Source organism: Mytilus edulis, chromosome 2, assembly GCF_963676685.1.
Source record: "Mytilus edulis chromosome 2, xbMytEdul2.2, whole genome shotgun sequence".
NCBI classification, from domain to species: domain Eukaryota; kingdom Metazoa; phylum Mollusca; class Bivalvia; order Mytilida; family Mytilidae; genus Mytilus; species Mytilus edulis.
This window is the reverse complement of record NC_092345.1, coordinates 41,658,287-41,685,189: the sequence shown is the minus strand read 5'-3', so window position 1 is coordinate 41,685,189 and position 26,903 is coordinate 41,658,287. Positions and strand designations below refer to the sequence as shown.

The following is a 26,903-nucleotide window of genomic DNA, read 5'->3' as shown; positions in this document are numbered from 1 at the left end:
AGGACATTTTAAGAAGAAATGGTGGGCTGAACCTGGTTTTGTGGCTAGCTTAACCTCACGACTTATGGCAATTTTAAATATAACGCTAAAATGACAACATTACATGAGAGGAATACAGTACAAATAAATGCAAGAATACATAAATGAATAATATAATAGTACAAGAGGGAACCTCTACCTCACAAGTCGAAAACAAACTGACAACGCAATTTCGTACTGTTTTTGATTAACTGAAAAACTACAAAAACCTATAATTGAAACAATTAAACTTTTTTTAATGAAACCGGCCAGACAGATATGTACATTTTCCAACCATACCGCTTAGCTATATAAAAAAGAGCCCATAATAATAATTTTTTATTTACAAATCAAACTAAAAAACTAAAAGCATGTTTGGTTCATTAAACATTTCTATAAATAAGATATTATACTATTTGGCCAATTGAGAGACAACAATCTAGAAAAGGAATGTATTTCAAAAAAATATATACATTTGTATGCACAGAACAATCATTATCGAAACAAAAAACTTCTAAACGTTCAGTTACAATAGAATGTAACAAAAAGTACAAGTTATGTAATTATATAGTACATTATGTTTTATAGCTTTATTCAAACTATAAACCAAAAATATAATTGTCGTTGGATAATGTGGTAGTTTTTTCTCAACGAAAAAAATCATGACACTCTGCTACATCTCAGATTCAAGTATTTTTTTCTTCTGCAAATGCAAGTTCGTTTATACTACTAAATACAACTACTAGTATTCTGATCTTCCCCAGTAAACTTTGTATCGTCATTTGTACTGCTTGTTAAGATTCTATCTTTGCTTCTATTGCGGTCAGTATTTGTGTCGCTCTGCAAATATTTTTCTTTTGTTGTTCGTTTACAACAAAGTTTCTGCCAATTTTGACGAACTCTCTTTTCTCTTGCAGTGAAAAGAATGAAAATAATAAATCCTTGTAAGACATTCAAAATAGTAAAAATGTACTGGAAGACTATACTTGCTTTCTCTATTGTAAAAAATCCAAAAATCCATGTTAATCCTGAAAAATATAGATACTCTACATTTTACATACTACGCAATTAATTAACCATCGAGTTTTACGACGTGATGAATCTATCGTTCGTTTGATCGAGAGAGACAACTAAATGAGATTTAGTTTTTAAGTACCTATGATTTTTATAGAGAGCCAGTGTCTTCAACAATCTCAACTTTTTGAACAGCGGTATACAGTATATTACTGATGCCTTTATTTGGTTAAAATTCTCATAAAGGATGCAGTAATGTAAATGTATTTGTAGAAATTGTTCTGCTGATCATTTTTACATTTTAAAGTTTCTACTTCTCTATATTTTAGTTTTCATGACACTAGGCAACACATGGTAAACAATCATTGCATATTGCGAGGATTTGTTGGCTTATTTGTAGATCGTCTTGTTGATCATTTAATTTTCTCCATCTGTTATAGTTTCGTTAAGATAATAGGCAAAAATACCAAACAAATTAGTTAACATCATTTAAGGTGATTTGAGTCAAACAATTTCAGCAATATAGACTTACGGTAGATCTAATTTCACCTATCACTATTGCTATTCATATTTTCAATATATATGTTAACAGTTTTCAACATAGTTGTCAAACACACATACAAGTGGAAAAAAATCGTTATTTAAAGGACATATATAACCCCTGTAAAATAGTCAACTGACAATTTCAGCAATAATATTTTATTTCCTTATTTGTAGATTATGTCTTGCTGACCATTTTTGCTTTTATAGTTTTATCTGTTATCATAGTTTCAAGTAAATAAACAAAACACACAAAACTTTGGAAAACATCACCAATAAAGGACAATAACTCATATTAGAGAGTTGACTGTCGATATCGGCTGACCTATTTATTAATATTGTCTTGCTGATCTTTTTTGCTTATTAAGGTCTCTATCTTATCTCTGATTGTTTTCAAGATATGGACAAACATGTATACAAAGTAAATTTCATCATTCAGGACAATAACTCCTATTAGGAGTCGTCTGACATGTTTGATATGACTAGACCGGTGGTAGTTCTTAACAATCTGAAAAGTTTCGTCCATGTAGAATTTTGTCTGCATGTAGCTGTTTTCATGATAAGAGACAAATCTTGCATTTTACGGACGACGATGGACGAAGGACATCAAGTGATAAGTAAAGTCCAAAAAGCAATATGAAAGAAATCAGTAATGAATCGTTTGCGACTTCTCAAAAAACATACTCAGAAAATTATATAAACAATATATTTCGATAATTCCAATTGGACAATCTGTATCGAATTTTACTTCTATTTAACAATTGTTGGATAATTATTTCCATCACTGAACATTAATGCTGTAAAGCAAAGGAACATTTGCTGTATCCAGATTTGTACTTGTTAATGTTCCAGACCATATGAGTAATTGGACCGTATGCGTACGGTCAGGACCGTATAGGTATACTCGTACGGTCCGACCATATGCGTACGGTCGGACCGTATGAATATACGCGTATGGTCCAGTACGAGCTGACCATAAATGTGATTGGATTATATTGGTTATATCTAAACAATTTATCACAATCTTTATTTTTAGTTTTACAAATTGTTACTATTACAATTAGATGGATAAACTGAACAAACGTACAATTGAAATTAAACATTTAATTTATCTGAATCCTATTTTGGTATACTTGCCCAAGGTGACACTTGATACAACAAGTAACATAATATTTTTTACATTCAAAAATGTACATGTTTGCAGTTCATGCTAGGTCCTTTGCATACGCATTTTTTTGTAAAGTTGCTAAACATTTTAAACAACTGTCCTCCCATAGTGTTTACTTCAGATGTCTTCAATTTCAGTGATTATAATTGAATTAATGTATAACTAATCGACATGCTAAATACAAGAGATTAACAGAGTTGATTAGCGTGATTTTTTTTAAATAGATAAAATATAGAGTTTTTATTTCAATAACAATTGAACTTTTTTGAGAGTTCAGTTATGTTGATCTGTAATATGCATTTGTATTTAATAAACCTGACCAACTTCTAAATATTAGTCAGACCGTATGAGTATTTTGAAAAAGTACGCGTACGATCCAAACACTCATACGCTCTGGAACAGAAACACATCTGATGGATTCGATTTTCTTCACGCTAAACATGCTAAATAAACATAGGGAATCGGTGTGACGGTACTTTCTTGCTATTACATGATAATACTATGAATACAAATCAATCAAAATGAGACGAGAGAATATTTACACATTATATATTTAAGTTAATGTGAGAATGACACAAAAGTATTGAAACCAGAAAAATAACATTGCTAGTTTTAAAACACGAGTTTCGAAACGTAAAAGCAACACAATAGGTTGATATATAATCGAAATCTAAGTGTTTGTTTATCTGATATAATTTTAAAGTTAAAAATCTGCGGACGATTAGTGACAGATGCTTTGCCCTTTTGCATTTATCGATTTTACTGGTTTTTTTTCTCCCTTCTCATAATTGAATAATACAATGTAGTATAAATTACATTTGTTCTTACCTAGAAGAACTAATACTGTCAATGAAGCACGAAGATTCATCATTGCTCTCTTTTTCTCTGACTGATTTGACTGAAGTCCTTTTGATCGGCCCCATAAGTTTTTAAGTATCATTATAAAAATAATAATATTGGCCAAAATTATAACCCCAACTGGTATTATAAATGCATAATAGAATGCAGAAAGCGACATCCAACATCTACAAAGATAAAGTAAAAATTTGAAAACCAAATAACATCTATGAAATATATTTTATATCTTGGTTTGATCATGTTCTTATCATTTTTTAATTTTTTTTCATGTTCGGTATTATATTCAGGAAGACGTTTAAATATATAGTTCATTATCCTAAACTTCTACATGTCTATGGCAGACAATGATAAAATTTGTACTTACGCCTTTTTTCCACCAAAATATAATTCGTGATCATAAGCTAATACATGTAAATGGCAGACAATGATAAAATTAATACTTACGCCTTGTTTCCACCAATATATAATTCATGATCATACGCTAATGCATGTCTATGACAGACAATGATAAAATTTGTGCTTACGCCTTGTTTCCGCCAATATAAAGTTCATGATCATAACCCAATACATGTCAATGTTAGACAATGATAAAATTTGTACTTACGCCTTGTTTCCACCAATATATAATTCATGATCATAAGCTAATACAATGATCACAGGTATCAAAGGAATCCCTTAAAAAGATATAACATACGTTGAATTGTCAAAATTTAAAAACAAAACATAAAAAAAACCTTTATTTTTAACATCTCTTTAAAGGGTAATGATTTCACGCAAAATTGTAACTGGAAATATGAAGAAAAACAAACAACAAGTATTAACATTGAGGGTTATATATCAGTAGTTAGAAAGGGCATACTGTAAAACATGGTATGGTATGATGGTATGGTATGTGTTATGGTATGATGGTATGGTACCAATACCATCATACCATGGTATGCATGACTGGTACCATGGTATGGTATGATGGTATGGTACAAATTCGTATACCATGGTACGAATTCCTATACCATGGTACAAATTATTATACAATGGTATAACTTGATGGTATGAAGCATGGAAGTAGGAAATTTTTAAAAATTAATTTAGGTAATATGAAATATCATTTTTTTTTTTAAATTTGTTGACATTATGTATCTGTTTTAGTTATAAAAATAATATTTTACAAAATAGATGTAGACAAACCAGATAGACTATCACTTACATGTATAAAGCTGTGAACAGAAAACGAGAGAAAATTCAATTTAAACATCTCAGATAACTATTAAGTTAAGATAAGATAGATATAATGTCCTGTTCTAACACATTCAATTATTCTTTAAAATTTTGGGAAGTACTGCATATCTTTAGATTATAATCTAGATAATGTAGTTAAAGTTTTATTGCATAACCTTCTGTCAATGGTCAACTTTTATATTGTTTTGAAATATGACACTTTAAACAGTTGCATATTCTGTCTACATCTATGGCCACGAAATTCCACTAAAAATGTGAATAAAAGGTGAATGCATCTCCAGTGGTGATTAGAAAACACCATACTTTCAAATTAAACTGTCACTTATATAATACTATGTTAGTTGATAGATACCACATGTTGTAGAGTGTATTTTGTTTTCTTCATTTATATGTAAAAACAATGTGCATTATGGAAGTTAATACACAATATCAACCAACGAATGATTCTTTTTTTTTTATTATGTGTGATTTTATTAAACAACTTTATTTCATTTTTTTTTAATACATGCTGAGAGTGACAGCTATTTCTGTGCAGATAGAGATAAGAATAGGTTTCTTTAAAATGGATTTCAAGGTCAATTATAATGACGCGGAGCTTGATTTTTCAAAACTGTCCTGGGCTCGTTTAACAGGACGTTTGAGGAAGATTAGTAAACATCTTTGTTATATTATACGAAACCAAAAGGCTAATTAGGTTCTAATTTCTCAATAATATTAATGAATGATGTAGTATCCTTTATATGTTAGACTGATTTTGAACTATAAGTATAAGAAAATGATCAACATACTGACCTACAAGGAAGGAGGGGGGGGGGGGGGTAATACCTTTTTGTGTTAACCTGTTTTTGTCTTTGTGTTTTAACTGTTATTTTAGACAAAATTAAACTGTTAACTGTTTTCAACCCACTGGCTGTTATCTGTTCTGTTAAAATTTGTAATGTTGTTAACTGTTTTTATGAAAATGGGATTCCTGTAATCTGTTCCTAGACACTTAAAGTGTTTTTGGACATAATTTGTCTCTGAGAACTGATCTTACATGTACCTGTTGTTTACAAGAATCTTAAGATTCACACTAATCACATTGAATTTGCAGTCCATTTCTTTCTTTACGGTGCTTCCTCAAAGGAGAAACATAAACAGCATATATGTAACTGCCTTTAAGTATAGTAAATCCTTCATAAAATTTAGAATGGAAACGGGGAATGTGTCAAAGAAACAACAAATGTTTGCACCTGTCCTAAGTCAGGAATCTGATGTACAGTAGTTGTCGTTTGTTTATGTAATATATACGTGTTTCTCGTTTCTCGTTTTGTTTATATAGATTAGACCGTTGGTTTTCCAACAAATTTTGATAAGTTACATTGACCCAGAGCACCTTAATGTAGTTGTGAAAAATAAAGTACCATTTCAATTTGCAAAAAAAGTTTTGTTTTGAAATAGGCCAAAAAAGAAAGAAAGAAAACAGATAATTTATAAAATCCTGTTTAAGAATAGGTTTATTAACTTTTCAAAATTTCCTCTTTTGAAAAACCATACCATGCTTTATTCCATGGTATAATAATTTGTACCATGGTATAGTAATTTGTACCATACCATCATACCATACCATGGTACCATTCATGCATACCATGGTATGATGGTATTCGTACCATACCATCATACCATAACACATACCATACCATCGTACCATACCATGTTTTACAGTATGCCGTTAGAAAGTCTGCACGTGACATTGCACAGATCATCTGCAGAACACATCATTGTAAATTTCGTTTGCTATCCTGATAATCCTGATATCTTTGATTAGTTAATTGAACAGTTTAATAACCCACTCATATTTTTTGTTGTTTACATTTGAACATTAGCGGAATGAAAAGCGTTTCGTTTATCTTCGCCATTGATAATTACGTTTGCACTCATACTAGAGGAACCGTCCAGCAAATGTATCTGCTGTTCTACGAAACGAAGAAAAAGATAGTTTTATTTGCATTTATATAACTAAATATAAGCACTACATTATCTATCATTTATTTTATACATACCCCATGCAGGAACAGCTGTTTTAAGAATAAAGTTTGGAATATAGGTTCCAAGAACCTTAACAAATCTTAAATATTGGAGAATCCCTTCCATCAACATCCACATAAATGCAACAAGAATGAAATAATGAAGCAACACAGCAACTGCTATACAGCCTTTTAAGTCTTGCGTTTGTCCAATTCCCACTATAAATATTATTAAAAAACAGAGCAATGATAAAGCAAGGTTGAAAAGAGTTTGTTGTGCTCTGCCTTTACGAAGGTGTCTGAAAATAGAGATAAAAAGCGTATCAGTAACAACATGAGGAATAATAAATTTCACAATGGGTCTCAGTGAGTTAGTTAAAATGATAATATACTTATTTCAATAGAATAACCCTTTTAAGAAATGCAATAGTCAATTTCTTGCTTTTATAGTTGATGTGTTCCTATCAGTTTTACTATGTAACCCAGCTTAGTTTTCTCTCAATCGATTTTTAACATTTGAACAGCGGTAAACTACTGTTGCCCACGTTGATAGGGAGACTACGTTAAACATTCAATCAACAAAACCAAATAGACTAAAAATTGACACCTATTCGAGAGAAAAAAATGGAACGGAAAAGAAATAATGCACTACTGTATACAATAGAAAATGCAGATGATATGAATTAAAAGTCTGCGAAAACATCTTGTCTAATTGTTGTATGTTTGGTATTGTAAATTTGTAAATTCATAAGCCTCCAAAGCCAATCTGTTCAAAAGTTTAAACTTTTGTTTAAAAATGTAATATAAGGTTTGATTAAAGTCAAATGCTTTTAAGGAACAGGTTCTAATGAAAGTAAATTCTTTTAAGGGTCATTTGTTAATTTTCTATAATAATTGATGACCAATTTAACAAATATTAATTTTGGCTCCTTGATTCTCCGTGGAACTAAATCCACATGCGTTACATCTGAACAGGTTTATTGCGGAGTCGGCTCCAATTGACAAACACATATAACGAGAAAAATAAATAACAGGTTTCATAACAAGGCAATTAGTATATCCCAGTTTGTTAGAAACTAGGTGGAGAAACAATGAACGAATTAAACATTCCTTTATATGAATAAACCATTGTACACGAATCCTTTCTCCTTTCGATATCCCTTTGTTTAAAAAGACATTCATTTCGTAGCGGTACAAGTAAGAGAAGTGGACTATAAGAGGGATTCTGGGTCGTGGAAAACAATGACGGATTCATTAGTAATAGTTTAATGCTGTTCTGGCAGAAAAAAAAAGGCGACACGACAGTCAGGGCCTATTCAAAGACGATTACTTCAAAATATTAAAATATTTAAAAAATGACCTTCAATATGCTAAAACGAAAGATTAAAGTGAAAACACGACTTGTTAAAAATAAGCAGCACTACATATATGTGATAAAAAAAATCAATTCATTTGAAACTGATTGTCCGTACATATATGGATATGTTGGAATTCCAATTTCTTTTACAAAAACAACATGATAAGAATAGAAAACTTTTGGATTTACCAACTCATCCCAATAAAACCTGATAAAATCAAACATGGTATTGTCTTCAACATTGAAGCTTGTAGTATTTAACACTTACGTAGCGAAACAAAAGTCACTAAAAAATAGTATCATTTGAAAATCAAAGGGAAGTTAGACATTCTGTTTAGTCTACACTAAGCAACGTTGTGGTTTGAAAGCAAATATAACGTAGAAGGAAATCTGTTTAACCGTTTTAAACCTTTAATCACATTGCTAATATTCTAAACATATCAGTACCAAATAGTCGGTTAAAATTACATCTTTAGGCAACTAATAATTGTTGTTGTGCAATAGTATTCATCTTTTGACTGGTTTATCCAAGCTGCAATATATTTACACGGAAAGTGTTGTTAGTGGCTGTTCAACCAGAACTATTTTTATTGCACCATACTGTTTTAGGTTACTATATGCATGCTTTTAATTGTTCTAACTCTAAATAAATACATTTATATTTTTTCAGTTACCAATGAAATGATATTACTTTTATTTCGTTTTCGTATTTAAAAAGTATGCCATGTTTAACATCATTATTGTTAGTTCCTAAATGACCAGAAACACCTTCTATTCAAGTCATTGTTTAACATTGCAATGATGTAGCAAATACGTTAGTGTTTTCGTTGATGATATGCATAACTTGTTACAGCAATATCATAAGAAAAATATGACAAGAATCATGATCACCGTTAAAAATATACTGTAATACAATACACAGAACAAGACTACACAAATACGGAGTGTGATAATGTTGAATACTTGAGAGCATTCACTTATTTTCGTCTATCCACGATGGATACCTTCCTGATTTCCGGATGGGAGCAACGTTTTTGTTTAAATTGGTAGTTAGTGTAGGTTGGTGACGAATATAATTATATATTTGAATGCAATGACTGCATATGTTACAAAAAGTCAAAATACAGGCAAATTCTCTGAACTTATGTCAAGTACAAGAAAACCAATTCTGAAAAAGCTTTTCTCTTTTTTTTGTAACTAATGTAACCTCTCTCAATTGTTTGTACATATTTTAAAAATTAAATGTCTGTATTTGTTGTCTCTGTACCGATGTAATGCATTGCTTTATGGGAATAAAGATATACTAGTAACTGCAAAAACGTATGAAATAAAAAAAAAAACCAAACACACACACACACCTATGTATCTATTGATCTTACACAACAGGACAGAAAACTAAAACAACTCCAGTAAACTCATCTGAGCAACAACTACATATTTAGTACTACAGTAAAAGTGGTGATCACTTATCGCTCCGTAACTACGTACTTGGCCTTTATAACAACTCATCCATATATTTTCCATTATAGTTTTAAAATTATAATAATATGAACGGCTGATGCTGATGTTAGTTGGTATTTTTGATGAGTTTAAGACGAAAATCATAAATCGATTACCTAGGCATTATTCAATATTGATATCCTTAAATACAAATTACTTGCTAACATTCATTCAGCTATGTAAAAGTTTGAAAAAATCTAATTACCGAAAATTTAAGATTGAAAATTTCTTACTTAAAAACAATGAATGAAACTATAGTAAGCGATAATCCAATTATGGAAAGTATTAGGCCAATCCAAGATATAATGTCCATGGCTAGAGATTCCACTAAATTATCTTGGCCACCAATATTCTGAAAAAATAAAAGAACAGAGACATTATTTGTGACACTTCAAAATTATCATGAGTCAAATGACTTCAATATAATATATTCAGACAACTATATGGTCATACTGATTTAAAACACGTTTTTGTCTAATTCAGTTCTGTGAAATACATTTTCTTAAAACAAACAATTTATCATTCACATTAGCTTATTAACGTGTAAAATTATCGACACTTCTTTTTTGTCGAATAGGGAAGTTTTGAAGAAAAAAAATGAAAACATTATGAGGATATAAGTCGACAAGAATATGAGACGCTTTACATTAGTCGTTTAAATGTAGATAAGGACAGAATATAAAGTACAATGACCGAAAACAAGTTTTTCTAATTCATCTTATATTACCACAATCACTGCAAAATTTGTCAAATGATCACAAACACAAACATATCGTCCATATTCTGTTTTATTCAACTGACAACCGTCGGTGGCCCATCCACCAGATGTATCATAGAGGTCGTAGTTCCAATATCCACATACGGAAGATTCGACGTCCTGCAAGCGGAGATTAATTATAATTTTTCAACCAATAAATAATCTAACATTCTGGCCGAACGAGAACACACAACAGTTGCATACAATTTGTGATCACAGTTATTCAATGTTGTTTACATAACTATTGCTATAAAAGAATATGCAGTATACGGATTCATATCATATGCTAATAAAGTACAACAATGAAATACAGAAGTATCACAGATGCGACCATCTAATTTTATTGTCACTATATGTTTCATCACATAGTTTTTTTTAAACTTTTCCTAAATATAGATTTTATCATACATTTTTGAAAAATATATTTAAAAAATATTGGTCAGCGTCCCTTTTTCTAATGCTTCCAGTTATGCCAAGTTATCCAACAAGTGAGTTTAGAATTTAGAAAAAAATATTTTTTATAGATGCTATTAGTTATCAAAGGTACCAGGATTATAATTTAGTACGACAGACGCGCGTTTCGTCTTCATAAGACTCATCAGTGACTATATCTTGGTAAAGAAAATCACTTCTCGCAATCCATAAAGGGTTACAAATTTATTAAGAAAAAAAACTGTCTATATATTAGCAGTAAAAAAGATTTTTTTTCCAGAAAAGTATTGGAAATGAAAAAAATGTGTTTTTAATAGTTTGCTTCAGACATAATATTAATCATAAAATAGTTTCATAAAAATTCTATGAAGGTTGGTCAAAGTAATTGATGTGTAACAAACTTTAATCCAAGACTGTATCTCATTGTTAACAGTCAATTCATCAGTACCATACACAAAATATTCATTTTTTTTTCTCTGGATAGTATATATTTAGGATATTAATTGGCGTCTGTCCAAATTAAAAAAAAATATCGTGAAGTGAAGGCTGACTAAAAAACTTTAAATTGAGCCTGAAAAACAAAACAAGTGCAATTATCAGTAAATTACGGAAAACTGAAAATATTTTTTTCTATTTTTCACTTAAGAGATTGTCTTCAGTTGATTCTATGCGACTGCCAAACAAGTGGAAGTTTTAGTTAGCTAAAAAAAACCAAGTTTAATTCACAAAATTATGGACTTCTCATTGCGACGTCCTACCGTACATAACATACATGTATGTGTCAAATCACCACACGCCCTATTTAACTAAATTTTTTAGAATTTTCACAGGGCTACTCATCGTTATAATTTTGTTTTTCTATTAATGTAACGGTGATGACGATATGATTTACAACTAACATTTTCAATTTTATAAAAAAAAATTGCGACAACTCAAATGAACTTTATGAAATTTAGAATATAAAAGATAAAACGTTTTAATCAATATTCATCCTTTTAATTTCCCGAAACACACTTGTATTTGTATGGTCCAGGCATATACGATTATGAACATACGCGTATCATCCATATAGCTGCATTGTCCGAAACATTTATTCTTTTCTTTAAGCAGTATTTTTGCATAATAAAGAAATTAGCCATTCGACACATGGCGGCCATTTTGGATTTTGGCAGCCATTGTGATTTTTTTTTAGATGGCTCAATATCCAAAAATGGTTATCATCATCATAACTCACAATCTGCTGCAAAATTTCATGCTTTTACCAGTAAGTGATCAATTGTGCCAAAATATTGGACTAAGCCGCTGAACTTGCACAGTTCGTAGACTTTTATATATATATTTTTTATGTGTTATGTTGTCGTTTTGAGACAATCAGAGACCTGATAATATGAAGGATGGCTATTTTTAATGGTCATAGGTTTCACATCAGTAAAGGTATTGCTTTCTTATATATAGTCGATTGAAATATTTCAAGCCTGCTTAATATTTGTTTGTAGCATTACTCATGCTATATAAAGACATGCAGATGGTGTTGGTATGCAGTGTTTTTACTTATAAATAATAAATGGTTACAAACTTGTCAAACATTCGCACAACGTTTTGTTAAATATACAAAGTTATCAAAGGTATCATGATTATAATCTGATACACCAGACGCGCGTTTTGTCTACATAAGACTCGTTAATGACGCTTAGATCGAAGTAGCTTAAAAAGTCAAACAAGTGTAAAGTTGAAGACAATTGAGGAACCAAATTCCAAAACGTTGTACCAAATACGGCGAAGGTAATCTATGCTTTGGATAAGAAAATCATAAGTATATAGAATTTACCCTACTTTTGCAAACAGTTAATTTATAAAAATGACAATATAATGATATTCATGTATATTCATGTCAACACAGAAGTGCTGACTACTGGGCTGGTGATACCCTCGTGGACGAAATGTTATATTAGAACTGAACATACTAGTATATAAAAGCAGCATCGATTGAAATTAAATGGACTAGAATGAACAAATATTGATATCGACAAATACGTTTCAGTCTATAGTAACAGAACATGAAATTCCAAAATTTACTTACCGCAGTCGGATAAAACAGAGTCTGAACTTTGTATTCACCAAGAGAACGAACAGGAATTCCATCTATAAAAATACTTGATGCAATAACTCTGCTGTTTGGTAGGTACTGTCGGACATCTGATCGTACAGAAAACAAATTCCAATTTCTGTATATATTGAAAGATATTCTTGTGGCATTTGGAAATTCTGTAATTTAAGACAAATATAATACCTTACACAATATATGTATAAATAAAGACGATGGTTGATGTGCAATTTCGTCTTTACAACGAAAAAAAAAGGTACTGCACGTCACAGTCCCAGTATTTAGAGTCAAGTACTTCAAGGCAAAAACATACAGAAGTCTTTTAATTAGTCAAAAGAGCACAATAGATAACAATGTCTTTAATTCTATTATATTAAATTTTGACGACATGAGATGACGAAACTTATGTAGTTGAAAACAAATCTTGCAAAAAAGAACGAGAAGCAATTTGATTTGCTATAATCGATCTTTTAGAAATGAATATTATTTCTAATTCAGTTTTTGTTCTTAGGTAAGAAAAGATACATTTAGATAAAAAAAATCTTGACTTATAGCGACGCCCAGCATGATAAATGATAAAGACACTTCAATTATTGGAAAACGTATGTTTACTGTTTATCCTGTCTGTAAATCAATGGGGAAAGATTTTCTTAAAACAGATTCATTCAAACTCTCACTATGACTATAATTGTACTCGCACAAAATAATAAAAAAAAATAATATACAGTGAATTAAACTTTTGCCACAGTACTAAGTAGAAGAATAAGAAAACCAATGAGACAAATTTCCATCCAGAAATGCAGGAATACCAAGTTTTTCTACCTTATTGAAGATAAGGCTTTATACAATAGTTTGAGGCCAACACATACACATCAAATTTGAACAGGCGTGACAAAAAACGGATTGTGTAAAAGAGGTGAGAAAGATACCAGAGAAACATTTTTTTTGAAAAACAGTATCCTGACGATTATAAAATATATATTCAAAGCAACATTTGTATAGAACTATTCCAACTCAATCAATGTATGCGTAAATGTCTAATGCATCATTTTTTCTCTAAAAAATACAACGTGTATACCTTTACTGCTTATTGGTTGAATCTATTTTGGAATCTATTTTTGGAAAAAAACACTTATTTGGTTCCACAATAATAAGATTTATTCCTATGAAGAATAAATCCGGTTATCGGAGGAAAGTGGGCTTACGTTTTGGGAGTTGTCCCGCTTTGAACACGTGGTGGAACTTGTTATGTATTATGAGTCACGTTAATTATTTCAACCTTGATAACTGTGACGTCATCATTCTTTCTTTACCACGTACGATACAGCAGAGGGAAGACGCAAAAAATTGGGTTCCGTATGAATTAACTAATGTTTGTTTCAAAAGTTAATAATATTTCTTTGATTTGGTATATGAAATGGATGTCTTTCAAAAAATCTTATTTTACTGGAAAGGTTCGGAAAGTTTGAAAGATAGGAAAAGCACATGGTTTTGATCCAGTATAAAATAGTGTTAAAGATTTTATATCTTTTGTTGTTTCTTCTGTAAAGAGTTTCTAAATATTTCATTGTAAATTTTTAATTGTTGGTTTAATTCAGTGGAAATCATGAATTATATTTCCAAAAATAGAAATTTTAACAGACCCGTAATTTCAGATAAAAACTGCGCACATGGTTTTAAAGACACGTGTCGCATGGACGTCTGCGATTTTAAAACTATCGTTATATGAAATGTTTCATCTGCTACACAGCAAGCAATTTAAAGAGAAACCAATAATGAATAAATGTATGAAGTTTATAAAATATACAGATCTAACATTGTTGGGTTGATGTTTAGACGAGTTGTATAGATATTATAACTTTTCAACGGTCGTTTCACTAATATTATTGTAGTAATTTTTCAGTTTTAAAAACCAAACATCTTATGGAAATCGGGAAAGCATATCGTATGTCACAAAGGCCCTTTAAAAGTCCTTATAAATGCAGCCAAAGGCACAGGGTACAGCAGAGGGGCGTACCGACACCGTTGGGAAACAGATCTAGCAATGTCGTTGGACAGCATACTTCCACGCAAGTTTTAGCTACATGTATGATGACTCCAGAACTTAGGAATGAAGTTGTTCAGATTGTCAATGACAATGCCCTTATTCACTCTCCAGCTTCTGTTAGTGTTACATCTCCTGACTCAGTCAATGAAAGGCAACTATCGAATACAGGTATAACACAAAGTTCTAATATTTGCCAATAACTAGTGCAAATGATAATCTATGTTTAAATGTTTCACAAAACTCGGAACAAAATAATTAATGGTGAATATGTAGATTTAGGTATATATTGCTTTAATACAAATTCAGGCACAGAACAGTAGATACAAATGGACAGCTGATTATCCAAACTAAACTAAGTAAAAAGATTACTGATATTAACACATGGATAGATGCTTTCCTTATTTACATAAGTATTTATGTTGGTGTACATTTAGAAGATGCACCTTACTTAACCGAATACATACATGTTAAAATATTTTGTGTATCCGTGCTTCCAGTGCAAAAATTTACAAAATCTCTCATTAGAGGGTAGTGTTGGTCTTGCATACCTACCAGTTTCTATTGATAATGAGTGTGCACTTATTCATAATTTAGTGATAAATAAAAAGTTAACCACAGTTTCCATCTTTTATCTTAGATAGTTCAAATTTAATTTAATTTTGTAGAAATCTTCTAGTTTCTGTTTGAAATTACTATTACAATGCTTGTTAAAGGGTATTCCAATATTTATTTCATTAATTCAGATAATTTATTAGACCACAAATTTTCTCTGTACTAAGTTGATATTTTAATAGGATTGATTGATTGTTGGTTGCTTAATGTCCAGTGGCAAATATTTCAGGCATATCTATCAGGACGAATATTTACACAGTGTCTGTTAATTGTGTCATTTTAGGATAATTTAGTTTGTATCAAGCGGATACATTGTTATGGCACAGTGTCTGTAAATTATGTCTTTTTAGAATAACTTAGTTTGTATCAAGGAGATATTCTGGTAGGAAACATCGTCTGTAAGTTGTGTCTTTTTAGGATAATCTAGTTTGTATCAATTAGATCCATTGATAGGACAAAGTGTCTGTAAATTGTGTCTTTTAAGGATAATATAGTTGTATCAAGTAGATACATTGATAAGACACAGTGTCTGTAAATTGTGTCTTTTAAGGATAATATAGATTGTTTCAAGTAGATATGTTGATAGGACAGTGTCTGTAAATTGTGTCTTTTAAGGATAATATAGTTTGTATCAAGTAGATATGTTGATAGGACAGTGTCTGTCAATTGTGTCTTTTAAGGATAATATAGTTTGTATCAAGTAGATATGTTGATAGGACAGTGTCTGTAAATTGTGTCTTTTAATGATAATATAGTTTGTATCAAGTAGATATGTTGATAGGACACAAGTGTCTGTAAATTGTGTCTTTTAAGGATAATATAGTTTGTATCAAGTAGATATGTTGATAGGACACAGTGTCTGAAAATTGTGTCTTTTAAGGATAATACAGTTTATATCAAGTAGATATGTTGATAGGACAGTGTCTGTAAATTGTGTCTTTTTATAAGGATAATATAGTTTGTATCAAGTAGATATGTTGATAGGACACAGTGTCTGTAAATTGTGTCTTTTTAGGATAATTTAGTTTGTATCAAGTAGATACATTGATAGGACAATGTCTGTAAATTGTGTCTTTTAAGGATAATATAGTTTGTATCAAGTAGATATGTTGATAGGACAGTGTCTGTAAATTGTGTTTTTTAAGGATAATTTAGTTTGTATCAAGTAGATACATTGATAGGACAATGTCTGTAAATTGTGTCTTTTAAGGATAATATAGTTTGTATCAAGTAGATATGTTGATAGGACAGTGTATGTAAATTGTGTTTTTTAAGGATAATTTAGTTTGTATCTAGTAGATACATTGATATGACACTGTCTGTTATTTGTGTCGTTTAAGGATAATTTAGTTTGTATCAAGTAGATATGTTGATAGGACAGTGTCTGTAAATTGTTCCTTTTAAGGATGATATAGTTTGTTTCAAGTAGATATGTTGATAGGATACAGTGTCTGTAAATTGTGTCTTTTAAGGATAATATAGTTTGTTTCAAGTAGATATGTTGATAGGACACAGTGTCTGTAAATTGTGTCTTTTAAGGATAATATAATGTGTATCAAGTAGATATGTTGATAGGACACAGTGTCTGTAAATTGTGTCTTTTAAGGATATTTTAGTTTGTATCAAGTAGATACATTGATATGACACAGTGTATGTAAATTGTGTCTTTTAAGGATAATTTAGTTTGTATCAAGTAGATATGTTGATAGGATACAGTGTGTGTAAATTGTGTCTTTTAAGGATAATTTAGTTTGTATCAAGTAGATACATTGATATGACACAGTGTCTGTAAATTGTGTCTTTTAAGGATATTTTAGTTTGTATCAAGTAGGTACATTGATATGACACAGTGTCTGTAAATTGTGTCTTTTAAGGATAATTTAGTTTGTATCAAGTAGATACATTGATAGGACACAGTGTCTGTAAATTGTGTCGTTTAAGGATAATTTAGTTTGTATCAAGTAGATACATTGAATATGACACAGTGTCTGTAAATTGTGTCTTTTAAGGATAATATAGTTTGTATCAAGTAGATACATTGATAGGACAAAGTGTCTGTAAATTGTGTCTTTTAAGGATAATTTAGTTTGTATCAAGTAGATACATTGATAGGACACAGTGTCTGTAAATTGTGTATTTTAAGGATAATTTAGTTTGTATCAAGTAGATACATGGATAGGACACAGTGTCTGTAAATTGTGTCTTGTAAGGATAATTTAGTTTGTATCAAGTAGATACATTGATAGGACACAGTGTCTGTAAATTGTGTTGTTTAAGGATAATTTAGTTTGTATCAAGTAGATACATTGAATATGACACAGTGTCTGTAAATTGTGTCTTTTAAGGATAATATAGTTTGTATCAAGTAGATACATTGATAGGACAAAGTGTCTGTAAATTGTGTTGTTTAAGGATAATTTAGTTTGTATCAAGTAGATACATTGATAGGACACAGTGTCTGTAAATTGTGTATTTTAAGGATAATTTAGTTTGTATCAAGTAGATACATTGATAGGACACGGTGTCTGTAAATTGTGTATTTTAAGGATAATTTAGTTTGTATCAAGTAGATACATTGATAGGACACAGTGTCTGTAAATTGTTCCTTTTTAGTATTTTTTATTTGTATCAAGTAGATACATCAGAAACATAGTGTACATGTCTAGTGGCTTTCGAAGCGTTCCGTAAATTGTATAATTATGATATCATTTGGCCACCACTTTTAGAATGACTTAAGGCATTTTTATTGCATGCAACTATATTTATTGCTTATATGTCACTTGAAACAAATTAAATGGGTTTATAGGACAGCTAACTGTTATCCGTAAAGAAAGATCACGTTGAAAAATTTTGCTATTATTGTTATCCCATTCTCAAAAACGGATCAATTTTGTCATGGTACATGTATAGAAATAACAGAAACTAAACTAGAATATTGTCTAATTTATTTGTTAAAAAATATAAAATGCAAAAACCAAAGGTTAAAGTCTCCTTATTCTCTGACTTTGGTGACAAGTACCAGTGTTCATGTGTTCTAAGTTTTAAAAGTTTGAATACATGTAGGAATAATGGATTCAGTTTCATTTTGAATCGGAGATATGGTAAAAACCAATAAGCATAAATAAAGCAGCCACAAGAATGTACACCTTTGCCGCTCAGCTATATATACAATTGGGAGGTTGTTACATAAAATAGTATGAAATATATAATAAGCCCGATATATTCACATCTGACGGCGTTACTTTATCTCATGTGGGCAATTGTTTTTTTTTTTTCTTATTTCATTACAGGGTAATTTAAATATAAATATATGTGTGTGGTCATTTAAAAGTACGGTCACGGCGGGTGTGTTGTGTCGCTACCGCATTTGTGGCGGTGGTCGAACTCAGTGTCCAATAACTCTTGGCATAGCCACTGAATTCGACCATGTGGCGAAAATAGCGACACAACATCTACAAATATATTATGCTTCTTATAATGGAATTATGTATCCGCTGAGCTTCTGTTTCCCAGGGCCAGCATCCGATATATTTTGGAAGCAATAATGTTAATAAGGATATTATATTGATATATAAGGAAATGACATTATAAGGAATAACAATAAGGTGGAAATAAAGAATAAGAATAATGTGGAAATAAGGAATAAGGAATGGACAATAATGTGGAAATAAGGAATAAGGAATGGACTATAAGGTTTAATTATATATATACTAGGGACTTGCCAATTATGTTTCTCGGCAGTCCCATTCTTTGTCAAGCCGTGGCCGTACAATTTTGTACTTTTGCCAAATAAAATATTTCTTACTTTATATATTTGTATGTCATTTGGCCCCACGTTGTCTCAGATAATAAGATTTATTCCTATGAAGAATAAATCCGGTTATCGGAGGAAAGTGGGCTTACGTTTTGGGAGTTGTCCCGCTTTGAACACGTGGTGGAACTTGTTATGTATTATGAGTCACGTTAATTATTTCAACCTTGATAACTGTGACGTCATCATTCTTTCTTTACCACGTACGATACAGCAGAGGGAAGACGCAAAAAATTGGGTTCCGTATGAATTAACTAATGTTTGTTTCCAGTACTTTAGCTTATCCTTAAAAATTCTTAATTTCTCCTGTACATGTTTTCCGTTAAATAAACTCACTATTAATTAGTTCAACTGGAAGAATAATAGAAGCGTCAACTGTTTCTAAGTTAACATTTGATCCGTTTATCAAGTTCTGTATTGTACTGTTGGTCAATGCTACCGGGAAACTGCCTCCTTCGATTTGTATACCAAAGATTGTCGAAGATAGTGCAGATATATCGTACACCTCCATGAGAATATTTTCCCTCACCCATCTAATTCCAGGCTGTCCTTGTAAATCAAGAAAACGGGGAATGGTGTTGATAACTTCTAATAGTCTATTCAAACAAAAAAAAACAAATAATGATAAATTCACGATTCCAAATTTAATTGCACCAGATGTGCATTTCGACAATAAAAATCTCTTCTGAATCAGTGATGCTCGAGTGTTATTACTATCACTGGGTAGAGTCTGCTGGTGGACTGTTAGTCCCCAAGGATGTCACGCCAGTACTTCGGTTCGTGCAATACAATACATATATTGTGTTAATAAAATTTTCTGTTTGAAAAATTTAAAAACTATTAATTAGGGAATGTATTTCCACCATGCATAGCTTTAATTCCTTGCCCTGCTTTGGCCATATTTTTGTCCTTTTTGTTTTATTGGCTCTTCAGTTTTTAAATAAGTTTTGAATTTAAAAAAAAAATCGTCCTCGAGCATCAGTGAAGATACTTTTATTGTCGAAACGCGCATCGAGCGCCGACAAATTAGTACTGTTAATGTTATTATGATACGATACGTTGTGGGTTACGAATAAACAAGTATAAATGGTATACAAAAAAATAACAGTTTTAAGTAAGTTATAAAGATATGTTATAGTGGGCAAAGAACTGATTTTAATGAAGAACTTTTCATTTAACTTGCATTTCTAATTTATAAACCGTCAGAAAGAACCAAAAGAAACATTAGTCAAAATAAGGAAATTACTTTGAAAAAAAACATGTCATTTGTCCTAAATGGTATAAAGAGTTTAGTATGAAACTGAAATATCCCCGTTATATGTTATTATTCAAATCAAATCAAATCAAATATTTTATTGTCATATAAACTTTACAGTTTGTGACCAACATATATTAATACAATAAACACAATAAACATATATACATACATATTAAACATACAAAATATCAACAGCATTAAAATGTATAACAACAAACAAGTTGTTAAGAGTCCCCTGCCCTCAGTTCTAATGACTTTTTCAAGAAGGATCCTAACTTATTTGTTTGTAAAGGCGATGATGGATTTAGTAAATAATGAATTTTTTCTTCTTCATTTAAATTATTAAAGTTATTATTTTCTGTACATATGTGATGAAAAAATTCATTTCTTAGAGTTTTATTATACTCACAATATAGTAAAAAATGTTTCTCATCCTCTAGTATTTTACATTTATGGCAAAGACGTTCCTCTCTTGGGATTTTAAAATATCTCCCCTTTTCAATCAAGAGGGAGTGATCACTTATTCTAAATTTAGTGATTAATCTCCTTATCTGAAAATTAGATGTATTTAGATAATATTCTAGTTTGTAATCTTTTTTAAGTTTTTTATAGAGAAAAAATTTACTTTTATCATCGATGTTTTGAAATTTATTTTGAATTAAATCTTCATATCTATTTTTCATTTTTAACTTTATATCGTTTTTTATTTTATTTACATCTTTTATGTCCTTACAAGTAGAAAGAATATTAAGGTCAACCTTAGTCTCTTTGACAATATTTTTAGCATATGTATACCATGAGTAAGTTCCTGTCAAATCTAGAGACTGTGCTAGAGAAAAAGCTTCCTTTAATAATGGATTAATATTATTATTATATAGTCTAGCTAAATATAAAAGGGTTTGTGTTTTAATAAAACATTCTATAGGCAATCTTCCTAATTCAACTCTTGCTCCTAAATTGGATGCATTTTTTCTTATCCCTAGAGTAGATTTACAAAATTTAAGATGCATATTTTCTATGGGGGTTTTGTCTATAAAATCAAGTTGATTAATTTCTTTTCCTGAAGTTAAGGCTCTGCTTTTGGCTCGATGAAAAGAAATATATGTATCCAAATATGTTACTTCTGAATTATAGGTCATAATTGGTTTTACTAAAGAATCAAAAAGATTATTTGCTACTTTTATAGGTAGATTATTCAATGATTTAGTATATGATTTTATTGCAAAAAATACTTTTTTTGCTTTTTTTGTCAGCTCTAAAGTACTTTGTGATAAATTTCCATTACATTTTATCAACATTCCCAAAAATGAATATTCTGTTACACTCTCTATGGCTTTATTCTCATAGTAAATATGTGATGTTTCACTTTTATGTTTCTATTACAATGCTTTTATGTTGTTATTCTATTATAACTTTGAAAATACTTTGAACGACAAAATTAGTTTATATATCAGCCTGTGTGACGTTTACATTCTGACGTCTAACACGCGATTCTACACAAAAGTTGATGTGAACCTAGCCATTTAGCCACAGAACTTCAAATATTTCAATCCTTTATGGGTTGATTTAAATGCAAAAATAGGTAAGCTATAAACGTGGTTGGTGAATTTGATATATGTTTTTGTTGTGCTTCTTTGTTTATTATTTGTTTTGTTTTGTTCTGATTGCGATGGTGACATGGTGATGACTGCTGTAACCATGCATATTTTGTCAATTTTACCTATTATGTCTGTTTTGTTAACGCACCGTTATAAGTATAAAAGAATTTGATGCGACTGTCACACAAGTTAGAAGTTTAGCGCTATAAAACCAGGTTCAATCCATTATTTTCTACATTTGAAAATGCATGTTCAAAGTTAGGAATATGACAGTTGTTGTCCATTCGTTTGATGTGTTTTATCATTTGATTAGGGACTTTCCGTTTTGAATTTTCCTCGGACTTCAGCCTTTTTGTGATTTTTGTGAAGAAAAGGATAACTATTGCTGTTCGTGGATGTCCATATAAAATGTATTCGGAGTCAGTGCCATGTGGTAAATTTCTAAAGTATATTATGGTATTCTTGATTATTTCAGCAAAATTATCATCAACGTAATGGCAATTGTTATGACATTTTCTATCTTTGTAGCACAACGCAAAAGCAACAAAATTTTACGAATCCAAAAAGTCAACTTCAAAATGATATGAAAACTTTTATACAGTTCCAAAATATCCAAACGTACAACCAAAGTTTGAAAGAAATATTTAAATATGGTTGTAAATATTTTATTGCAGTTATTATATGGGATGTGTATTGTGTTGATAAATCTAAACGATCTTTTCTTAAAAATGTACAAAAAAAGGAAAAATCTTTTAATTGACAGTGGCGGATCCAGAAATTTTCATAAGTGGGGGCCCACTGACTGACCTAAGAGGGGGCCCGCTCCAGTCACGCTTCAGTGATTCCCTATATAAGCAACCAAATTTTTTTCCAAAAAGGGGGGGGGGGCCCGGGCCCCCTGGGCCCCCCCTAAATCCGCCTCTGATTGACAACCTACTCTGTAAACATATTTATTTTAATTGTTTTAACCTACACATACACAACTTCAAATCGTTTGACATAATATTTTTACTTTGAAAAACCATTAATAGCAGACAGGTTTGCTCGAAGACAAAGATGTGAAAAATATTTATATGTTGGTGTTGTAACATGATAAAGACTATACGCAAGACTCTGATAATTGGTGACATGAAAAAATCTTCATATTTGTATTTGTTCAGGCAAAGTTGACCTTGCACGAAATTGAATTTTTAAGGTTTATTTTGGTCATATAGCTCTTCGGTTCTTATACATCATAGGCTTTCAAGTACGTTATATAGTACATGTACAATAGTGCTATATGTATATAAAAAAATGTAACCTTTTAAACAGTTTTCGATAATCATTGAAAACAGTTGATCTAAGCATTGTAAATCAAAGATTATTTGATTAAGTCAGATTAAGTTAAACTGACAAAATTTATACGTTCATGATATAGGCGAACGAGTAAACACTGACATGTTTTTTAATGACACATCTTAAACTGTTTTTTTCAAACAAAAAGGATGTCGTATTAATTAGTGTTGCAATTTATGGGGTACCTGTAGCTAAAGAAGAAGCGATATCCTTGATAAAATATCAATGATATCTTCAAGAGTAAGAGTAGAAGCTACTCCATTTTACTCTTTCATATTTTGCAATGGTTAAATTTAGAGACGAACATAATACCAAAATATTATATAAATACTTGATCTTAAATCATTAAATGATATGCTTTATATATTTAAGAAAAAAAAGAATTTAGACATTTTTTTTTTGGAACTGAATGTTTTTGTACTTAATGCTCTTGAACTTCGAAATTTATTTGGCCTTTTTTTTTTTTTTAAACTTTTTTTTTTAATTTGAGCGCCACTGATGAGTCTTTTATGTCAAGCGTCTAGCGTGAATACAAAATTAAATCCTGGTATCTATGATGAGTTTATTTTCAGGTGAAAACTGAAGAAAAAAATAATCTAGTCCCGAAAACTGCATTATGAAAATGAGTACAAGTTTGTTCATAACGGTCGAGTAATATTTCAAATAATATATCTCTAAGATAAACAGTTATGGATAATGTGACTCACAGATAGTATGAACTTAAATTCTTGCTTTTGATAAAAGGTGGATGCAATGTTATTAAAATAAAATAATTGAATTATTAAATGCGATTACCATGTACTGAAGTCATACTGAAAGTTCTAATACATAATTAACATATTTTGTTTTATAGATAGTACCTGTTTGTTGCACTGCCATCTTCTTGGGCAAGTTTGATTGTTTCTGGTTCGACGCTTAAAACACTATTGATTGTATCAAGGCTGTCTGTCAAGGCCTAGAAAAAAGACAGCTCATCAATATCTATTTACTTTGAAACAAAAGTAAATTTGAAACCACAGAGAAATAATTAAATAAGCAAAAATATGCAAATGCCCAGTTATTTACTGCAAGTCCTCAACAGGAAAACTGCTTGAATTATGTTTTTTTTTAATATATATTATTAGTTCCATTGATGATATCACCAGCCCAATATACATTACTTTTGTATTGGCATGAAAACACTGATAATGTGTGTTAAAATTCGCTGTTACAAAAGGTTAAAATATATTATAAATTAAGGAATATATTTCGCTCCTGCAAAACTCTGATTTTATCATATTCTGGCCTCATGCATAAGTAAACAGACATTTATTATCGAAATGCACATCTGGTGCAGACAAATTGGCACCTTTGGTATCAAATTGATATGAATTCGGATGTTCTATTTAAGAAGAAAAAGGAAACTCTAATGCCGTTAATCCAAGAAACTTTACAGTTAAATACGACTCATATTATGGTTTCATTTTCAAGTTACAGTTGTCGATTAATGATGTACATGTATACCAGATAACATATCTCTGTCTTTGAATTTCTGTAAATTTGTGCGATGGGAAAGGTGTTTTTGAATGAAGGACAACGAAAAAAGAGCGGTTCATTTGATTTTTTAATGGTGCTTGTAGGGAACTTTTCTAATAAAATCTCTATCTCAACTTCGTTTAGCGGAGACCTAGAGAATGACATTTAATGCACACATTGTTTTTTTTAACTATATATTTATCCTGAATGCCGTTTATGTTTCGCAGGTAAATTGATACCCTTTCCACTATTTTTTTTTAATAAATTATATCCTCTTCAAAAAATAGACCGTTCTTAACTGTTCTTAATATTAAATACTGAAATGATCCATTTTTTGCAGCATTGTAAATATTAGATTGCTTTGTTAAAAAAATAATGCATCATTATTGTAGAGAACTAATTGGTGTGATGGGCACTTGGAGAACTAATTGGTTTAATTGGTATATTGCAGTTTTTGAATTAAAACCGACGTTATATCTATTTAAAAGACCTTTAAAATTTATTTTTAAAACTATCTATAAACTACCTACTGTTTCTTATATTTTTCTTTGTTTCCACCTTTAGCCCTCGATGTTACATTTTCTTCTGCAGGTTTTGCGAAATTAGTCAAACTACGTTTACGTAAGATAATAATGTTTTTAAAATCTCAAAGTAACAAATGATCTCTAGCTACTAAAGCCAAATTCACAATGAATGTTATGTCTGTTTTTGCCTCTTCTTTAAGAATTAAGACACTGAGCAAATAATTCGTCACTCGTTTAATTGATTGAAAATACCTAATTTTGTCATTTTTGTGGCCGTCTGGACTTCCCCCTTTTGAACTTTCCTTGGTATTTTTTATTATATTTTCTTTTAAAAAAGGATAAAAAGTCAATCATTATATGGAATAACTTACAATTAATTAAATTTCAGCAAATTGTAAACTGAAAACCAAGAATGTCACAATCTGATACCATATCTTGAGTTATCTTCGAAAAATCATAATCGACTTGTTTTATTGAATTATACGGTTTTCGTTGACCCTCTTTGTTGAGGTTATGATTGTGAGAAATTTATAAAATGGTTTCCAACAGAACTTCCGTTAAATCGAAAAGCATACAAATAAACTAAACAGAATTTGTTCATTTGATTGCTTAAATCTACGTGATTTGGTCTCTGGTGGATAATTGACTAATGTTCAATCGTACCACATCTTCTTTTTATATGAAATATTCCAAAAAAAAAAAATATACTCGAATGAATGGGCTAAATACTCAGCTATGGTATTTGTTTCATCTTTAATATAGCATCTTCAAATTTAAAAAAATGCATCATACAAAAATTTATCCATGTACCAGGATTATAATTTAATACGCAGGACGCGCGTTTCGTCTCATAAGACTCATCAGAGACGTTCAGATCAAAATAGTTATAAAGCCAAACAAGTTCAAAGTTGAAGAGCATTGAGGACCCAATATTCCAAAAAGTAAAGTGTTTACACGTTTATTTTTTACTCTCCAAGAGCATTTATTTTGACCGCTTAACGCTGGTTTTAATTTAGAAAATAATTGGAATCATGTTTATTATCAGATGGGGAAAATGTATGACAATTGTGTTAACAAAATTAAGCATATTTCCCAAAAAAATTGTGAACTTACTATCTAAACAACAGAAGTTGTATCATTCGTATCTGTCATGTTTCTCTAAAATTTTCAAATCAAAATCAATCAATGGCGTCAAACGTGAAAGCTTAACGGA

At 30.4% G+C, this 26,903-nt stretch overlaps 1 protein-coding gene across 2 annotated transcripts in view; it reads right to left on the bottom strand.

Annotated features, from left to right (window-relative positions):
* Positions 1 to 611: 611 nt before the first annotated feature.
* The window catches only part of LOC139510182 (uncharacterized), a 107,064-nt gene continuing 80,772 nt past the window's right edge, over positions 612 to 26,903 (bottom strand). For both annotated transcript variants that reach the window (XM_071296600.1, XM_071296601.1), the window contains 9 exons: positions 24,512 to 24,606; positions 19,797 to 20,056; positions 12,967 to 13,151; positions 10,425 to 10,574; positions 9,931 to 10,049; positions 6,877 to 7,139; positions 4,203 to 4,272; positions 3,569 to 3,765; positions 612 to 1,046 (listed from right to left, as the gene is read on the bottom strand). In XM_071296600.1, coding sequence (XP_071152701.1) covers positions 748 to 1,046; positions 3,569 to 3,765; positions 4,203 to 4,272; positions 6,877 to 7,139; positions 9,931 to 10,049; positions 10,425 to 10,574; positions 12,967 to 13,151; positions 19,797 to 20,056; positions 24,512 to 24,606 — 1,638 coding nt within the window. In that variant the 3' untranslated portion in view covers positions 612 to 747. The remainder of the gene's footprint in view (positions 1,047 to 3,568; positions 3,766 to 4,202; positions 4,273 to 6,876; positions 7,140 to 9,930; positions 10,050 to 10,424; positions 10,575 to 12,966; positions 13,152 to 19,796; positions 20,057 to 24,511; positions 24,607 to 26,903) is intronic.